The 20,389-nt window shown below is 38.5% G+C and overlaps 1 protein-coding gene across 1 annotated transcript in view; it reads left to right on the top strand.

The window, feature by feature from the left end:
* Positions 1–4,261: 4,261 nt before the first annotated feature.
* Positions 4,262–20,389, top strand: part of MTMR4 (myotubularin related protein 4) — a 57,451-nt gene continuing 41,323 nt past the window's right edge. The window contains exons 1-2 of the mRNA XM_075196612.1: positions 4,262–4,388; positions 13,293–13,324. Coding sequence (XP_075052713.1) covers positions 13,322–13,324 — 3 coding nt within the window. The 5' untranslated portion in view covers positions 4,262–4,388; positions 13,293–13,321. The remainder of the gene's footprint in view (positions 4,389–13,292; positions 13,325–20,389) is intronic.

The following is a 20,389-nucleotide window of genomic DNA, read 5'->3' as shown; positions in this document are numbered from 1 at the left end:
GAATTCTGGTGTCAATAGGGAAGCGATCGCAAGTTATGAATGGTATGAGATTAATACTCAAAAGTACTTTGTTTATGGGTTAGTTTAAACTGTTTCATCGGCGGGAAGATACGTAGAAATTGCAGGGCCCAATACAAATGTATCAGGCAGGACCCTCCTCCTTCCTTCTCACCCCACCCTCATTTCAAATAATTCTCTAGCCAACATTTGCCTTCACCGATTTTCTAGTTACTCCCATCCCGTTCCAACTAACCTATGCAATAGTTTACTTACCTCTCTGCGTCTTCTTGCTGTCTCCTTTCGACTCCCTTCTATTGACAGTACTGTGACGTTATTTATAACATGACATCAGCGATGCTGCAGGGAGTTTGCCTGCTTTGTCACAGCCCTCTGTCCAGGAGCCGGACACCACCTAGGGGGGCTGGGACTGGAGCAAATGGTTGCAGCTGTGTCCCCCCGACATCATGGGTGTGCCTACAAGGGGGTCCACTACTGCATCCTTAGTTACACATAGAGGTGTCTCCCCAAACCACCTTTCACATCTCAGGAGAAGCTGATGCCTAAAAATGGCACCTGCTACTCCCTTAATTCACTACAGATGCCTTCTCCCGTAATAAATTTGTTTAGGCCCAGGGCTGGCAGGGGCCCACTCTGCTGCTGGGCCCCATACTGCAGTACTCCCTGTACCCCCCTGATGGCAGCCCTGCACGTAGGCAACAGTCGGGGTACATTGCCCCCACCTTTGGAGAAGAGATCAAATGAACTGACCTATAACCAGCAGTCTACTGGAACATGGTAAACCCTGGACCAATGAAGACCTCTCTTAGGGGGTATATTTACTAAACTGCGGGGTTGGAAAAGTGGAGATGTTGCCTATAGCAACCAATCAGATTCTAGTTATCTTTTATTTAGCACATTCTACAAAATGACTGCTAGAATCTGATTGGTTGCTATAGGCAACATCTACATTTTATTCAAACCTGTAGTTTAGTAAATATACCCCTTAGTGTTATCTTTGTAGATTCATGACATCATCACTGTTTATGATAATTCAAACTGTATATAAGCAAGACCTGGGCCAGTATTAAAATCTCTCTTCCTGACTGCAAACTACAAGACTGAATATGGACCTGGTCCCCAGGAGCACTTGTGTAATGTATTCGGTTGTACTTTCCTGAATTATGTTATACCTTTTTATGAATCATCATGGTTTGCTATTATCCTGCTATTTTTTGCTATTAAATCTCTGTGCTTTGGAACCACATTAATCGCATCGGTCAACAGATATTGGTAGCGACAAGAACATTACTCCCCATAGTGCCAATACATTTGTGTGTTTGCTCTTACTTGCACTTTTGAATCATTAACTTTATTTCTCCCAAACGTCTGCTTGTTTGACCTTCACTCAGGTATTAAATAATTAACAAATAATTAAATAATGATAGGTCCAATGTCCCTTTACTATCTTCATATTAAATGACTTAATAATGATGTCATTTGTGATGTTTAATATATAGATATTACAGTGATTTACAAGCATTTTATGACCCATAGTTGAGCAAACTGGACTTCAATTATAGTATCACAACACAAAAAAAATCTGAGGCTGTGCTATTATTACCTTTACAGTGATGAAATCTGTTATTGCACACAGTGCAGGGGCAAACGCAGGATTTGTAGAGGGGGGTTTCCACACCACGTCTCCAGTGGGCGTCGCTAGCATGCATGGGGTCGTAGCTATAATTTTAGACAGTGCTTGGCTGCTCTCCAACTCTTCCTATCTCCATAATATACATGTGCAATGCTGCGTGCACTTCTGTTAGGTGCACGCAACTCTCTCTTTTCAAGCAGAGCTGTGTGAAGCGGGAGCACGGTCCAGCCACCTCAATTATACAGTGCCCCAGGCTTGGAGGGGGTTTCCAGGCACTAGAACCCCCCCCCCCCCTCAGTTTGCCTATGGATTTCGCATTGGGAGAAATTTTCTGCATTGTGTACCCAGTTTTAGGCTAGACAGGTAGGTTCTGTATATTACAATTATCTCCAACAGCATAAATTATTTTTTCCAGGTGCAAATTGTGCACCCAGTAACTGGATTTGCTCCTAGCTATAAACAGTCCCAATGTTACCAAACTTGAAATGCTGAGAATGGATCCTAATAGTTCATAGCAGGAACACAGAAGAAGGAACTGTTATTCCCTGTCCATCTCCGATTCAAGAAGGAAGGGGGGTCGAAGATCCATGGAAACAGATTTGACAGCCCTACAATGAACTAATTAACCACATACAATACATATACTAATGTTACCTAATGTAGGAATTATATCTAATGCTGGTCACACACAATGTGATATAACAGGTAACATTGTGCAACTGGCCTGAAATAGAAACAACTGGACCCAGTGAATGTGATACTGGAAGAGACCCGGGACCGATGATCTGGCAGAGTGGCGAACATGAGTCTCTTGACTAGTTTGACCATCGTGAAGCCAAAATGGACAGAGATCTTCACTATTCACTGCACATACGCCAGGGAAGCTCTTCACTGAACATGAGCCTATAATATACTTTTTTCCAATACTTGATCTATTTAGAACAGGGACTGGGAACAAGGGGGACATCATACATGGGCGGGCTGGCGGGATACCCCAGTAAGCGCATCACCTCCTGCCGCTCCTACTGTGTTCTGCTGGCCCTGATTGCATGTGTTTACCAGTATAACAGATTATTCACAAAAAATCACCTCCATACCTGAGGCATTTTATCAATGATATGCAGCACAGTCAAGGGACTGAAAATACTCTTCCCATACATCATTATTATTTTATTTATTGTTAGATTTTATAATCAAGCCGACCAGAGACGCCTAAATAACTCATAAAAGTAGCTATGATAGAAGAAACCAGTATGCTTTACTAATTGTTACCAGCTGTCAGTAAACAAAAAAGTCAAAATTCTGCAAAAAATTTTTTTTTTATTAAAAATAAAATATAATCACATACATGTACACACCTCATCAATTTCACTCTACTAAATAACAAACAATTACATCAGAGGGTCAAATGTCCATTATTCTTCATGTACATTTCAGAATTACATTAATAGCATGTTAGTAGAAATATTGACTAGTATTTTTTAAAATGTCCACACATACGGTATATTTGTACATAAACGGCTATAAGTAGACTTACAGTAAACATTTCACAGGTATACTAGGCAGGTATAGTATCTTTAGTTGGGAGTATGAAAAGGGGTTAATACACATACCTATACACACAAATACACATTTAACCCCTTAGCTCCGGGAGCTCGCTACATGACAGCCACACAGGGAGAAATCCTCTGATCTAATATGTTTGGGCTCTTCAGTTCAAGACCCTGGCAGATAAATAGAGAAGTCAGTATATACCAGGCACATATATTAAACAATCCATAAAGGATGAGGGGGCAGAACAGGATTGAGCTGCCAGCAATTACACGGCTGGGAGGAAAGTTCTTATCTTTAGGACACCGCACACTCAAAACATTCTAAGTATAGTATAATAATCTGGGTTTCCTACCCAGCCGGGTGCTGTTGACCTGGCTCACTCTCCTGCAGGATCTGCTCCTGGGACTTAGTCCAGATACACTGCATGCTGAACCCCATTAAGACATCCCCCTAACTTCCACTGTCACCCTGATTACTACTGCTTGTGAGCTGGAAGGGTGATGGGAGAGCCCAGAGTGTTACACTAAGGGCTAGATTTACTAAGCTGTGGGTTTGAAAAAGTGGGGATGTTGCCTATAGCAACCAATCAGATTCTAGCTGTCATTTTGTAGAAGGTACTAAATAAATGAAAGCTAGAATCTGATTGGTTGCTATAGGCAACATCCCCACTTTTTCAAACTTGCAGCTTAGTAAATCTAGCCCTAAATGTTAAATAAATTGTAATTACTGCAACTCTTTTATTAATTAATTGAAACAAAGTATAATTTGGATACTAAATAAACCTGCCCATATACAACTTTACCAATATATATATATATAATTATTCATCAATGGGCTATAGATAATGAAAAGCAAATGAACGATAAATGCAGGAGGGAGATCATGGTGGAGCAGCTGCCTTGCCCCTGTCAGTCCTCAGTGCAGTGGGAGGGCTGTGGGAGGTGACTGGCAGCCTCTCAGTGCAGAGCAGGGCTTGTCCCTACGTTACCATATTTGGGCGGTGCATGTAGTACGTGTAGAGTGCCATGAAGAGAGCATGGGGCTGGGGCTGTGTGACACGAATAACGTCATTGAAGGGCGACTCCATCAGGAAGTGATCAGGGAGAAGTATGCAGAGGATCAGTGCAGCAATTATAGCAGAAAAACACCGCTTCGGCCACCAGAAATACTAATTTGCCATAAGGTAGGAACTATAATGAGTGTGGTGTCATGTCTGCAGGGAGATGATTGACAGACAGGGGAGTATAGGATGCGGGAGGTAATAAGCACTGATTGAGAGATGGGAGCAGATGTTATACCCCACTGTACTGTACATCTCTATTTATTTCCTTATAGTTTCCATGTATTGCCTTTATTACACTGAGACTTGTAACACACAATTGTTCTTCTTTAGATTGCTGATCAATGTAGTTGCTAAATGGTCACATTGACATCTGGAAACTAGGGAGGGTGGGGCTTGTTATATTACAGCTTGATGCTGTTTTATGTGTGGTGTAGTTTATTTGTTCTGTATTTGCAGGCGCTTATTAAAATATTTAATACATCACCTCCTTCACTCTTTTTTTCCTACTCTCACATTGTGAAAATCTTGTCAAACGTTATGTGTATTCTGTTTATATTGTTTGCATCAATGCATTAATTATATGTTTGGGTTCTTTTAAAAAAAAAAAAATATTAAAAATAAATTGTATTTGAAAACATTCAATTTAATGTCCTTTTCATTACTTGACTCCTATTTTTTTTTTTTAAAAAAAAAAAAAAGGGGGCAATAATTTAATTCAAACACTGAATGTTATGAAATCCTATTTAAATTTTATCTTTTTTATTGAGAGTGTGAATTTTGTCCTTTCTTAAACATTCCTTGAACAAAAACGTGTTTCAAATAGGTCACAAACAGGTAGAAATGTATCTGAATTTTTGTAACCAACATCTCATCTAATTAAATGAAACATATATGGATGAAATAGATGTCAACATGAAAACCTCAGATAAAAAGTGTAGATTAGATAATTCACAATTTAGTTGGTCAATTAAACTAAATAAATACAATAGCTTGCGAGCTACATTATATAGAACATGGAACAATTTGAAAAGGCGAGAGTACCGTGGGAGGCTCTGTGCTTTCCATAACCAAAAAATGTAAGTTGAGAACTGCTTCCCTCCTTGTCATCCTCCTCATCCACGAACCGTGTTGCAAATTTAGATATAAGCCTCAAATTTTGTGATAGTACCAGTCTTGAAACAAGGGAGGTTCAACCGCCCAACCACTTTCTAGCTACAACGACTTTGGCAAGGGATGTCAAATTAAAAATACATTTAAAAAAAATGTGTTCAAAGTTTTCCTACAGGGAGATCCCAAACCAGCAGACTTAGGGATGGGGGTCGATTGGATGCAGCTCCACACCTTAATCCAAAACTGTAGAACCAAAACCAAAGCAAATGCCAAAATGTAGCAGAAGGAGTCTTGGGCACTCAGTATGATATTGTGTGAGTGGAGTGAGATAAGACCTAAGAAAAATATAAAAATGTATTTGCTAGTATCTCAAGCAGGAATAGCCTGGTTCGTGCTGTTTAGTATCAGCTTCCACTCGTCCTGCAACACACCCAAGAAATCATATTTAATGTTTTCCAAACACAGTGCACTTTATTGATAGGTTCCAGGTATGTGCCTTGCACGGCTGTCGGACCTTTTTTAAGCAACCTAAATTCCTGAAATGCTTTGATAACATTCTGTCATTTTTCAAGTGCCGTTTAAAAATGAAAGTAAAAATATAATACAGTAGGAAAGTCTAGGTGTTAATTTCACCATGTCGCTATAGGAGCCCCATTGTGCAATCTGAGATTTAGTGCATAGGAGCATGACCTTAGCAGCTGACACCAAGCAAGCACAAATATTTTGTATTTACATTTTCTACCCACCATTTGCTTTCTGTTTTGTAAGTTTCTGTGAAACTGGCTCTTCATGTAAATATGGGAATGAACTGGAATTTATCGGTTCAATAATGACTTGCAAAATGAATTATTTGATAAGACGGCTGTGGTTTGTTTTGTTAAGAAGCACAACTTGTGTTCACTTCTGACTTGGGTGGGCAGTAGTGAAACACTGCTTGTAAGGAGAATACCAGCTTCATCAGTACGCCCTCCGCATCGCCATCTCACACTTCCCAAAATAGTGCTTTTTAAATTGTGCACTAAACATACAGCACAGGGACAATGTTTAACATTTTAGTCTGACATTTATATCTTTGTTACTTTTCTAGTTGGTTTTTTTTTATACATACTTTTGTTTCCAATGTCTATATTATTTATATATTCTGTAAGTGTGAAATGAAGATTTGCATATTCTTTTTACTGTACTGTAGCTTTTTTATAACATTTCAGACCATAGCAATTGCTTTTTATTAGATTTTCTCTCTAATCAGGGATTTTACATTTTGACAGAAACACCATGTGAATGCTAGATTATCCAGAAACCTGTGTGCAGTTTTATATCTTAATTAACACCCTGCTACTGGGCGCACTGTATGTATAATGTGCTTAAAATAAATTCAACCTAACTGAAACCAATGATTTAAAGCCGTGGATCCCAAACTTTTAGTTGGAGGCACCCTTAGGGTCAAAATAATTACCAAGCAGTCATCCGCCTTGTTTACCACCAGCCCTGGCCACGGCACCCCAGGGAGGTCGCTGCTGCACCCACTTTGGGAACCGCTGATTTAAAGTCTATTGGACTAAACAGTCTAAAAAAATGAAAATTTGCCGAGCATCTCACGCAGCTGTACAGGGGAAATGTGAACTCCCCACATAGAAACAATGTAGAAAGAAAACAGTATAACACTGAGAGTAACTTGGGCTCCGATGTCAATTAACCATGAACACAGATGATCTAAACATAAATGAACAATAATTTATTATACAATAAAATTATACACATACGAACCATATGAAAAGTGCTGTAGATACACATAAATGCATGTGATTGAATAGGTAGCTATCCTGTAGCTAATTTGCACAAATATAACAGTGTAGCTGGACTTATTGAAAATAGTATCAAACTGTATGATGAGAATTGGCTCTTTGAGCTATTGTCCCCGTAACACATAGAATGTCACTTGTTGTCAAAGCACGCTGTCAAGAAGGCACGTGTAATGGTGTTAATCAGCTGATAAAACTAACCATACATAGATTTAGAACAGCCAGAATGTATATTAGTTGTACCATAAGCCAGAATCAATTGTAGAACCTCTTCATAGCCGGCAATCCAAACAATATTGTTGGCTATTTGGCCAAACATATGCTGCAGCAAGTGCGGACTACTCCCCTTTATAATAGCAGCAAAGGAAGACTCTGAATAATATAGGTGATCACTCGGCTGAAAGATAAAAAGCAGGGAGTTCATTTGCTGTTATCGGCAATTGTTCCTCTGAAGAAATTACCTATCTGTAAAGAAACGCGTCAGTTCCCTTAACTATTCTGATTGCATTCACGTGAGGAGTAGATATCGATCCTTGTTAGCCGGCTATGTGCTTAATCCATATTGCACATAATTGTGGATATTTTTATCAGCTGATGAACACCATTATATGTGCCTTTTTGGCAGCGTGATTTGACAGAAAATTGCATTCTATTTGTGACAGGGACAATAGCTCAAAGAGCCAATTTCTCATCTATGATTGCAATTCATACAGTTTATTATTGTTTTTCAATATGTCCAGCTACACTTTGCTATATTTGTGGCAATGAGCTACAGGATAGCTACTTATTCAATCGTATGCATGCATTTATTGGTATCTACAGCACGTTTCATATGGTTCATATGTGTGTAATAATTTTATTGTATATTTATGTTTAGATCATCTGTATTGGTGGTTAATTGACATTGGAGCCTATGTTACTCTCAGCGCTGTACTGTTTTCTTTTTCTTCTTACATTATTTCTTTGTTAGAACTGCTACAATAAAACTTATGCATCTCTGATTTGTGTTGTGTTTGTTCTGGACCATCTGTGCTTGTGGGAGGTAAGTATTCTTTAGTGTATGCTGACTTACGGAAAACTTCAGGAGTTCCTTCCTGTGAGGCGAATGTTTGGGAATTTTCGTAGCGCAGTTGTGGTTGGTTAGTGTCTTTGGATACCAGTAAGAACAACTGAGGCAGGGTAAGGTAGGGTTAGTTTGCTTACCTCGTGATTGGATGATGTTGTTCTGCTGTTTTAGGCAGAGTGGTAGTCTGTGTAGGAGGTTAGGGAGACGGACAGAAAGAGGGGATAGAATAAAGGAAAAAGAAGTAAGCAAAGAAGGTGTGTAATGAAATGAAATATAATAGATAAATAAAAAGGAGAAAATAATTAAAAATAAAAAAATCAGAGTTGTTTTAGCCCTTTAGTGATGGTTAATAGCTTTTTTTTGCGGTATGGTCATTAGTTCTTTTGTCAGTATTGGAAATGGTTATAGCTTTGAGATGTTATTAGCTAGTCTGTTGTGTTGCTATGTGGCTTTCTCTAGCTCTTTATGTAAAAGTGTGGTGTATGTCGCTCATGTTATGTGAATGGATATAGTTGAGATGTGAATGTTTGTAGACAGTGGGTGATGTATAGAGTGGTTGGTGTGGTCTGGTGTCTGTATTTGCTATGTGTTTGTTGTGTGTGCGCTGTGGCTAGTGTTGCTAGTGATGCGTGTATTGAAGGAGAGTGCATAAATTACTAAGAGCAGTTTAGTAAAGGGTCGATTTTTCTGGTCTTCTATTTTCTAGCTCCTTTTTTTTACCTCCCACAGACTAACCGCCGGATGTTTTTTGTTTGGAAAGAAATTTACGTTCCAAAACCTGAACTTTTTCACTGTTAGTGGAACACATAGGCGCCAGTGCATTCCACTGCAGGTCCGATAAATATCTGCTGGGTATGGATTCCAGACGATTCTCAGACTCTGATTGGACGTCCTGAGTGAGGTGGAAAGGAAGCAATGTGATGTCCTGTACTCTCTTTAGTAACCAACGGTTTAGTTCTCTGTGTTGAGCGGACTTCAGGGATGTGATACGAGTGTGTAAGGGGTGTTTTTTTTTTTTTTTGTTTGTTTTTTATGTGGATACCATGTGAGATGGTCCAATAGGGTGTAGGGGGCATAGAAATGATGTATACTGTAGTAGGTTAAATAAATGGTGTGGCTGGTAGGATCACTGGAATTTTGGTGGAGAAAAGGGTTCAAAGGGTGATATGGGCTGGTAAATGGTCAATAGAGGTGTAATGTAGTAAGTTGGGAGGGACAGGTCTCTGTTCGTTGAAGGGGGTCGTGGTAAGCGGTATATGTGATTAAGATGCTTTGGGAGGTGAGATGTGTGTGTAATGGGACAGGATGGGGGTGTTGTAGTAAAGAGATGGATTAGAGAGCGAATGAGATATGATGAGAATTGTGTGGTGTGCGACTAGAGAGAATAATGTCATTAAAATTAAGAATAAAGTAATAATAAAAAAAATAAAGTGTGCAGTGTATTTTGAAGAAAGAGAATAACTTGAAAAATTATTTGAATATTGTTTAATATCATCTGTAATCTTTTCTGTATTTATCGAATATATCATATCTGTAAGCTTTTTTTATTATATGTTTATTTTTTTTACTTTGAAAAAGCAAATAAAAAGTTTTAAACAAAAATAAAAAAATTAGGCATTTTCTATGAAATCATTGTCACGCTTAATATTCTGGTTAACCCAAACAAAAACAACTCAAAAAAAAGTTTATTATATAAATTTATCACTAACCAACCTGCAGCCTATGTGCTGGTTTAGGGCCTAAAATATTGTCAGAATATTTGGTAAAATTTTATACCAAACATTTTGATACTTTATACGTGTGGACACTTACATGGAAACACTCATTTATCATTTGCAAAACTATATTTGCAATGTTACATAAATGTAGAAATTCTTTTTTGCCTTGTGGGAGAAAAATAAAAATATAGGCCCTCCCTTATTATAAATTGTCAGTAAAAGTATAGCCATAATCTACAGAAAGTGGAGGCAGCCATTTTGTAGGTTGAACTATTATTCCTGAACATGTAGCCTATCCGTTCGCTAAACACTATTGACATCCCTGAGACAATTTCGTAATATACTAGAGTCTATGGAGGCTCACTGGAACCTCGAGGTACACAGTCAAGAGTAGATGGTGTATAACACATTTTGTGATACTCGAGTGTGGTTTAGACATCAAGCAATGTTCGTCGTTGACATCTATGTTAAATAGTATAATATGTTATTGGAAGAGGTATAATTGTCAGACATCTTGATATTAGATCTTGTACACATCGGCGTTGTAATTCTGTGGCTTAGATATGTTTCTAACATAAGTTAAGGGCATGCAAACATTTTGTATATGTGTGTGTGTGTGTATATAATGTGTGTATGTATACAGTACTGTACTGTACAGTACTGTGCAAAACTTTTAGGCAGGGGTGGAAAAAATGCTGCAAACTAGGAATGGTTTCAGAAATATAAGTGTTAATAGTTTTATTTTTGTCAATTAACAAAATACAAAGTGAATGCCGTGACCACCCTTTGCCTTCAAAACGGCATCAATGCATGAATACTTCTAGGTACACTTGCACACAGTTCTTGAAGGAACTCGGCAGGGAGGTTGTTCCAAACATCTTGGAAAACTAACCACAGATCTTCTGTGGATGTAGCTTGCTCAAATCCTTCTGTCTCTTCATGTAATCCCTGACAGACTTGATGATGTTGAGATCAGGGTTCTGTGAGGGCCACATCATCACTTCCAGGACTCCTTGTTCTTCTTTACTATGAAGATAGTTCTTAATGACATTGGCTGTATGTTTGGGGTCCTACTGCAGAATAAATTTGGAGCCAATCAGACGCCTCCCTGATGGTATTGCATGATGGATAAGTACCTGCCTGTATTTCTCAGCATTGAGAACACCATTGATCCTGACCAAATCCCCAACTCCATTTTCTGACATGCAGCACTTAACTTGCAAGGAACCTCCACCATACTTCATTGTTGTCCATAGAAACTCATTATTGTATCGCTCTCCAGCCCAGTCTATTGTATGATCAGTCTCTTACATGTTAGGAATGTTTCCCTAGTCTTCTTTATAATTCAGTTCACTGTTGTTTGAGGACATTTGATTATGCCCAGTTATCAAAGTCTTGCCATAGCATCTCAATAGTCTTGAGGTCTGAACTTTAACTTGGCCATTTCAAAACCTTGATTATTTTTTTCTGTCTTTTATAGTCATTCGGATGTAGATTTGCTGGTGTGCTTATGATCATTGGCCTCACATTTTCCTTCCTCCGGTATTAAGAAGGGTTCATAGGGGACTGATTGATGGAAAGGTGTCCAGGTTCTGTGGCTGAAAACTATCCCAAATCATCACCCCTCCACCTTCCTCCTAGCTAGTCTTACATGAAAGCCGTTCATGTTTCATCTTATTTGTGGTTGTGGAGTCATGAACTTTACCGGGTTAACAGAGACCTGTAGATCACAGGAGGGATCTTTTTGATTACTAGGAGTATCATACGTCTAATGTTTGGGTGCGTTTCCTGGGAGGCCCGCTCCTGGGATGATTGGTAACTGCCTTCAGTGTTCTCCATTTGTAAATAGTGTTTATCATTTTGGAATGATGGACTTCAGATTGGAAATTGTCTTGTAACCCTTTACAGCCTGATGAGCAGCAACAATTGCTTCTCTGAGATCACTCTAGGGGGTAAATGTATTAAGCAGCGGATCTGTCATATCTCTGATATTCGGCGATTGGGACGGCCATATTTAAAAAGACAGTTTTATTAAAGGCAAAACTCGCCAGGATTTAGCTTTTAATAAAATTGCTATATCAGAGATTTGTCGGATCGGCTGCTTAATAAATTTGCCCCAGATATCGTTTCTCATTTGCATGATGTGAACACAAACAAATGCTCCAATCTGAACTGCCAGGGGTGGTGGTAGCACTTCCTGATGATCAAATAATGACGTGTGCCTGATCAGTAAGACCTAGCTCAAACGACATTCTTTATCCATATGGCAGCAGTAAGAGTACTTACTTTTCACACATTGCCTGGTTGGTTTATTGTTTGATGAATAAATAATGACAATCTAAAATCTGTTATGGTTTTTTTTCTCAAGTGAGATTGGATTTATCATAGTTTAGGACTTGGTGAGGACTAGATGATTTGCAATTATGCCCTGATCTGTAAAAACATAGATTTAATATATATATATATAATGTGTAGATATTGACCTATGTTGGCTCTAAACATTGAACGCATGCATAACACTATAATGCTACTGTGTACAAGACTCCAGTTGCTACTTTTCAGCACTTGCAAATGTTTCTGTTTTCCTTGCTGTTTCTGATCAGTAAATGACACTCCCCCCTTTTTCCTGCTAGTTGACACTCCTGCTTCTTACTAGCTGGTGTGCTGTCTTCTCTGCATGTAAGTAACTCTCCTTTCTCTAAGCTGGGAGAGGAGACTTTCTCATTGTACCGATTCACCAGCAACTTCTATGTGATGTAGGCTGCCACTACTGCTAGGGGTTGTTTTGTTTACATGGGTACTTACCTTGTTCTGAGTGCCTGTTGTGGCTGCTTCTCTCTTCTTAGTCTGTCATTGATGGTTTTGTGTGATAAACTGGTAGTTTTGGTGCTATGAGCAAGTCCAGAATGTATTTACTCTACATTTATAATAAATGTATTGTTTACATTATGTTTATAATGAACGATGAATGGCACTTCACTACTGTGTAATACCTGGATGAACTTGCATTCTGCAGTGTGTATTAATAAATAAAATATAAGCTCTTTGATCTCCCCTCATAAATGTCTATTTGATTGTGGAACTGATATGTTCTTTACATATATATACAAAGTGTATACTTTATTTTGTAATTTACAGCAGATCGGGGGTGCAAGTACTGTGGGTGTATGTATTGCTCTGTGTTCATGGTGTAGTATTGTGTGTATGGCAAGCACTGTCTTACTTTATTGTGTATAATTCTGGGTTGTTTTTTTTTTGTTTTGTTTTTTTATCTATTAATGCGGCATTTTGTATATGTGCATTAAAAAGGGTCTTATTTTTCCTCTAGGTCTCACTTTAATTGAAGAGGAGTACATTATGGTGAGTAAACCAGACTTCTGACATTTAGTCTCACAATATCAGATTAATTATCATTTAAGTGCAAAAGCTGCTAAGTAGCTGTGTTAAAGTTAAATGGGGATATATTTGTAAAATCACTTTGCCTAGTAATGCAAGTGACTGTTGTGTTTCTCTGCAGTTATGGTGGCTTTCTCCATGGTTACTCACTGTAAATCATTTTTACTTTCAATCGGTTATTTGCAAACCGTCGCACAAGTGTGCCTAGTGTGCCTTCTCGTGTGCAATTGTGACCAGCATGAGAATGATTGAGCAAGACTGTGTCCTCTGCAGGGGTGCAAACTTGTTTGTGAGCTGGCAGGATTGAGGGCATTCCATACTAAGCACAGATTAGTTGTACAAGCATTCCTAGTTATGCAGAAACAAGTTTTTATTTCGCAATACATAATTATTTAAATTAGATAAAGGATTGGAGAAGGCACATTTACAGGGCTTTGAGGGAGGGTACACAGGACCTACAACCCCCCAATATGTTATATTTTGGATAATATTTATATTGTATTTCAATCCCACACAGAATGTTTTTATTTGTTTCTTCTTAAAATATCAAGTTTATTAACTTTATAAGCATGCAGCTGTCATTTTTCGTAGCTGTCAAATCATTATCTCCTTTTCAAAATCTCACTGGATGGGAGTCTCATATTGTTACCAGACACAGTTGGAGTATTTTACAGTGCACAGTGCAGACAGAGCTCAAAGGATCGTTCCAAAGCCTCTCCACTCACTAATCATGTGACTGTGGTTACCATGGTAGAATTGTAAACCCTTAAAAATAATTTGAAGAAATAAACCAAGGAAAAATGATAAATGGTATTTATTCTGCCTTTTTTTTTTTTAAACATAACTCCTTTTTTATAGGATTGCTGCTTTAAGCTAAATTTTTCTAAAGTATTTTAATCCAGGAGAGATCTGCAGCAGGCATAACTGTTGAAGGAGATGTCCCCAAAAAATATTTAAAGGCCCTGCCTCTAAACTAGCAGACTGACAAGGGTCCACCTTATCTTTCTCCATTGTTAGAAGCTACTTCTACAGACAGGAGACTTTTGATATTAAGCATGACAGTAAGAGGCACCAAGGAGAGGTGGAGATCGTGTCCCTCTTAAACAATCATCATCATCACCATATATTTCTATAGCGCCACTAATTCCGCAGCGCTGTACAGAAAACTCATTCACATCAGTCCCTGCCCCATTGGAGCTTACAGTCTAAATTCCCTTACATACACGCACAGACAGAGAGAGACTAGGGTCAATTTGATAGCAGCCAATTAACCTAAACAATATGGTTCTCACACAATGGACCCCTGTCGTTTTGCTAGTTGAAGGTTTAAAATTAAACGTTTCATTTGGGCGGACATCTATTATCATTTAGGCTATGCGTTTTAAGCCACAATGTCCTAAATTGTAGTTTTGTTTGTATAGATCCCTAGAATCAAGCAAGAATAAATAATATTGACCTATCATTTCCACCCGTTGTGACTCTTTTGTGGCAAACACATTTGTAGTTATCCAAGTTTGCTTGGCTGATGCCGACATCACTCACTTTCTGACATACATTAAGTTCCAGCTATCTATCTATCTTAAGTGGCATTAAGATTATCCTTACATCCACTATCGCCATACTCCACTATCAAAAATGGTACCTCAGTCTCCCACTACATTTCAGCAAATTACAGGGGGATTAATGGAAGGGAGGAAGAAAGCTAAGAATGACTTGGAGAACAAGAATTAAATTAAACAAATTGTAGATATTCTTTAACCTGCTAAATGAAACATTGCATAACATTTGAAACGTTGCCAGAGTTCTCAGTACAGCAGCCTGTCACTGTTCACAGACAGGAGACATAATAGAACACAAACAACTGTTTTACGTTCATAATGCAAAAAGCAAGCATGGAAGAGAGACAAGTACAGTAAAATATTAATCATGCTGTAACCTTGATTTGTCAGTCATTAACCTCCACCTTGCGTTCCTATTTCATCTTGGACTGTGACACAGACACGATAATTCTTTATAATGATTTGTTTATTCACACACGGTTGAAGAGAGATGATTACAAAGCAATAATGCTCTCTTTAAATTTTGACCTGTAATCCATGGAAACTATGATTGTGATATTGGTTCATATTTTAATGACCACACCAAGGGCTAGATTTACTAAGCTGCGGGTTTGAAAAAGAGGGAATGTTGCCTATAACAACCAATCAGATTCTAGCTTTCATCTATTTAGTACTTTCTACAAAATGACATTTAGAATCTGATTGGTTGCTATAGGCAACATCCCCACTTTTTCAAACCTGCAGTTTAGTAAATCTAGCCCCAAGACTTTTATGCATCTATCGTCTCCAGTAGTGCTACCGCCAGTGAACATGGATTGGAAAGGGGGAAGATTTTAAGGCAGACGTGGAACTGTGTAATAAAAAAGCTTTGGGGCATGACAGTATTTTATTGTTGTTTAATATTGGTATTCATACCATATGTGTATTATAGCTGAATATTGATTTCTTTGTTGTTTAACAAGTAAACAATTTCATATTAAGTTAAACATTCTAGTAGTCTTGTAACATTGTTCCACAGAAAGTCAGATCTCTTTATACCACCAGATGAGAACACAGGCCAGCACTGAGAATACTGGTGTAAATAGGAAGACATTTAGTGGAATGAATACATATTCATTTACTACTGTTGAAAGAGTACACCAGGCGGTACGTGAGTGTGCATTGTAAATGCAGTAGAGACAGACATTGTGCGCGCTTGGCTGAGGGCAGGGCCATCTTAACAACATTATGGGCCCCCGGGCAAAGCAGTGCACCGGGGCCCCTAGATATAGATATAGATATATAGATGTATACAGATGTAGATATAGATATATAGAGATAGATAGATGTACTTGGTAAGTGATCCTTTTAGGTCTTTTTTGCAGGTTTTTTTCTTTTGCAGGATTATTTATTCTCATTAAGAGCCGTGCTTATGGGGCCCCCTTGCCCGTGGGGCCCCCGGGCAGCTGCCCATCGTGCCCAATGGAAAAGATGGCCCTGACTGAGGGATGATAGGCTGATTACGGGTTAATTCCACAAAATCGCTTTCTCCATTATGTGTAGGTGATAAATACACTTTAATATTAAACTAAAATAAGGCTGCTTAAAGGTGGAGGGTGGGAGAAAAGATTAGGAAGCTCAACTTTACACTAATGTAAGTGTACATTTACTGTATTATTGGTTGTTTTTCTTACTGTGGATATATAGATTCATAGTTTCAATAAGAAGTCTTTGGTGTTTTTGATATATTGAAATCCCTGTTGCTCCTTACTAGTTGCAGATCTGGGTCAGACAGCTAATATCCACTGACTATGCCCCATACAACCATTATGTGGCTTACACCTGTATATGCCTTGGAGACATTCACAATAAAACATAAAATGTTGTATCTTCTGTCTGTAACTCCCATGCAGTTTGTCTGTAAATATATTTAATGACTGAACTGTACTTGTAGAGATTCTCTGACAGTTTGTGTCATTTTAATCTGCAGTGCAGGATTGATTCATTTTTATTAGTGTGTAGTGTGAGTGTCAATCTGACCAGTATTTGTCAGACGTCACAAAATATAGACGTGTACATCATCTAAATGTCAGCAAAGACCAAAATAACATTTGGGTGACTAAAATCAATACAGGAAATCAAACTTCTTCCCCATATGAAACAATGTAGGGGATCTCCAGCAGCGTTGATATCGCACACGTGGCTAATGTAATACACTATCACATAGCATTGACCTCTGGAACTTTGACTGTGTAGAGGATAAGCTACACAAACATTGGCTTTAATACTGTTATTGTCATGTGTTGGTAATCACCCGATATGTTACCAGCATGGTTAATTACAGTGGACCTTTCTGCAGAGTCCATGCAAGATTATAGAAAAGGATGGGAGGAGATAATTTATTATTTTGTCATTAAGAATTTCACAAACTGTGTACTTGTATCTAAACATTTGTATTTTTTCTTGTTGTTACTAATCCAAGGATACTCCCATACATACTGTAAGCGATGCTCCATTTATATGTTACTGCATTGTTTCTTGGTTATTTGGCGGTCAGGTGGTTGGTATAGGAGAGTCAGCATAGTAGTACTCACACAAATATTAGTGTCGGACAGAAAAGACCTTTGTGTTCACGAAGGGAGAGAGACAAATATATAAAAACTCCTACACTTACCTTATGTCAATGCCAGGGACCAAATTCCTGCAACTAGAATAATGAGGCAGGGGTGGACATGATAATGTTGAATTTAGGTATGATTTAGCGGGGTCTATTAAGAAGGCAGGGAAAATGTACATCGGATAACTTTAAAAGAAAAAAAACAACCTGTTAAATTACTCTTATTTTATTTTCAAATAAATAAAGCATAATTTAATAACTGCATATATATAGTTTTATCTCTAGAAATAACATTTGTTCATGTATTTTTTAGAACAATCCAAGTATTATAATTTTTGGCTCAGTGAAGTGTGACCGTTGGATATAGTTTTCTTTCTCCTACATCTCCTGTAACCTTTCCCAGTTTGCTCTGAGATATTGTGCAGAGCAGAGAATATAAATTCAGGCCCAATCTGTATCCTCAGTCTATGTTGTACCATTATTATGGAGCAAATGTTGAATTGAGAATACAACTGTGAATGGACCGAGCCCATCTACCAAATGTTTATATATGGTGCATCGGGCAACTCATGATCTGCTGAGTATGATTATTCGATTGTGAAGTTAAAGAGAAACTGGGTAAAAAATGCAAGGGAGAGATTTAGTTAGTTTAGATGGAGGTGACGGGACCTCTTCATATCTGTTTTGTTCACTAGGAACGTAGTTAAACATATCATTCAAGTATTGTTTCTAATATATGTAGTGGTCATTCCTATAATATATATATAATGGGTCTGGATGACTATAGAAGCAGAATCGGTACAGTCTACCCTGGACTATTCTTTCCTCTGGCTCCATCGGTGACCCCTCTTGACGAAATTACACCCTGTAGTCTTGTTTTCCTAATCCATTTTCCTAATCCAAATATCATTTGAGGTACTATACTCTAGCCCCCTTCACCTCACCAATCCCCCTCGGGAATAACTCAGACTATCCCCTGGCCCAGTTGGTGTACCCATATGGCCCTTGGCTAGCTGCAGACATCTGAGCATGCCAAATCATTACCTCGATTTTCTGAGCTCCAAGATCACTGCAGTCTACCATCAAAGTACTTTGGAAAGTGAGGAATGCACAGAGATGAGAGAGAATACCTCTAGCAGCTTAATCTATGTCCGTATTAAAGAAAACTCTTATACATTTCTATATATCGATGGTACCTAGTAAAAGAGAATCTACATAAGTTATTTTCCAATTGTGATAGATGTTGGAAGGACAACCCTAAACCTTGCTCCTTAGTCCACATCTGTTGCAGATGCACCAAATGATCAGAATTTTGGAAGGACATAAATCATTTGATCTTAACCATATCACACACAGGTAGTCAATGTTCCTCTGCTGTCAAAGTTGTCTTCTCCTAGTTCTTCATTCCCAAGATAGATGATTAGACCTATAATTGCAGCAGTCACCTCCTGCCAACAGCCTATTTGAAGTGGGAGCACCCCACTTGGTGCTCCCACCTGGCAGGTGGTATTAAAGAGTTTGTGGTTTACTTACTGTGTGCAATATGTGACTTGTGTGATCAAAAACCATACCAAATTGTTCTGTAAAGTTTGTGAACCCTGGGCATCTTATCAAAATCTGAAACCCCCATTCCCACTATAGTAACTAGGCCAGATTCACAGAGAACTCGACTCCTAGAGGGATGGCCTCTTCCCATCTGCCCCTTCATCCCCCTGGCTTTTTATGTTTTTTCCCCTCCCTAGACCTCCCCTCTCTTTTCCCCTTTCTTTAAAACCCTTAATAAATGGTTTGGTGGTATAAGTCACAAGTTAGAATCTACACTGCACACATTTTTTGATTATCTTGTCTCATTTGATGTGTATTTTGACAGTTTGTTAGCCTATGTTTCTGTTGTTTCCATAGTTCCTCCAATGAAAAATACCTTCCTGTTTTTGCATATTCTTTATGTAGGTAAAATGAAATATCATCCATTGACAGTAACAACACCGTACAACCTGGTGGCCCAGTTATCTTAGTAGACTCCTTGTATGGCATTATCCTACATTAATCTCATTTAAAAGTCTCTCCTGTTTCTGACTTTCTTGTTTGTGACATACAGACAAACATGATTGTTTTCAGTGTAACTTTCCATTCTACACGGTTTCACTGGAACCAGTTTTTCACGTCTTAAAAAGCCACAAGAGGAAGTAGGATAATTTCCTTATAAAAACATAGGGGAATTACATGAAAAACACATTGAACACATGACTAATGATGTAATCGCACAGTACTACCTTTTTTAATATGCGTTGACAAAGTGGTTCAAACTGTGTGGACTGGCTGTTTAACCTGCTACAGCTGTTACTGTGGCGCTGATGAAGAGGGGGGCAGATGGAGCCATGTAAATGTGGCAGCACTTTTTAGGGGCCAACAAGAAACCTTTTTTATTGGTTTGGCATGAATGGGACACTTGTTGTATTCCTCTCATCTGCCTGTGCATACTATATACCATTGAGATATCATTCAGTGTTACAGTTCCCAAGAAAAATGAGAGGTTAGGGAGATTCTTGAGTTGTTCTTCCCAGTCGCAGAATGCACTGAGTAATGGCATTTAATAGTAGATTTTTTTGAGTCATCATCATCTATTTATATAGCGCCACTAATTGCGCAGCGCTGTACAAAGAACTCGCATCAGTCTCTGCCCCAGTAAAGCTTACAGTTTATATTCTGTAACACATACACAGACAAACTAGGGTCAATTTGATAGCAGCCAATTAACCTACTAGTAGGTTTTTGGATTGTGGGAGGAAACCGAAACGCCCGGAGGAAACCCGCACAAACACAGGGAGAACATACAAACTCCACACAGATAAGGCCATGGTTGGGAATCGAAGT

Source organism: Mixophyes fleayi, chromosome 2 (genome assembly GCF_038048845.1).
Source record: "Mixophyes fleayi isolate aMixFle1 chromosome 2, aMixFle1.hap1, whole genome shotgun sequence".
NCBI classification, from domain to species: Eukaryota; Metazoa; Chordata; class Amphibia; order Anura; family Limnodynastidae; genus Mixophyes; species Mixophyes fleayi.
This window is presented reverse-complemented; position numbering and strand designations above follow the sequence as displayed.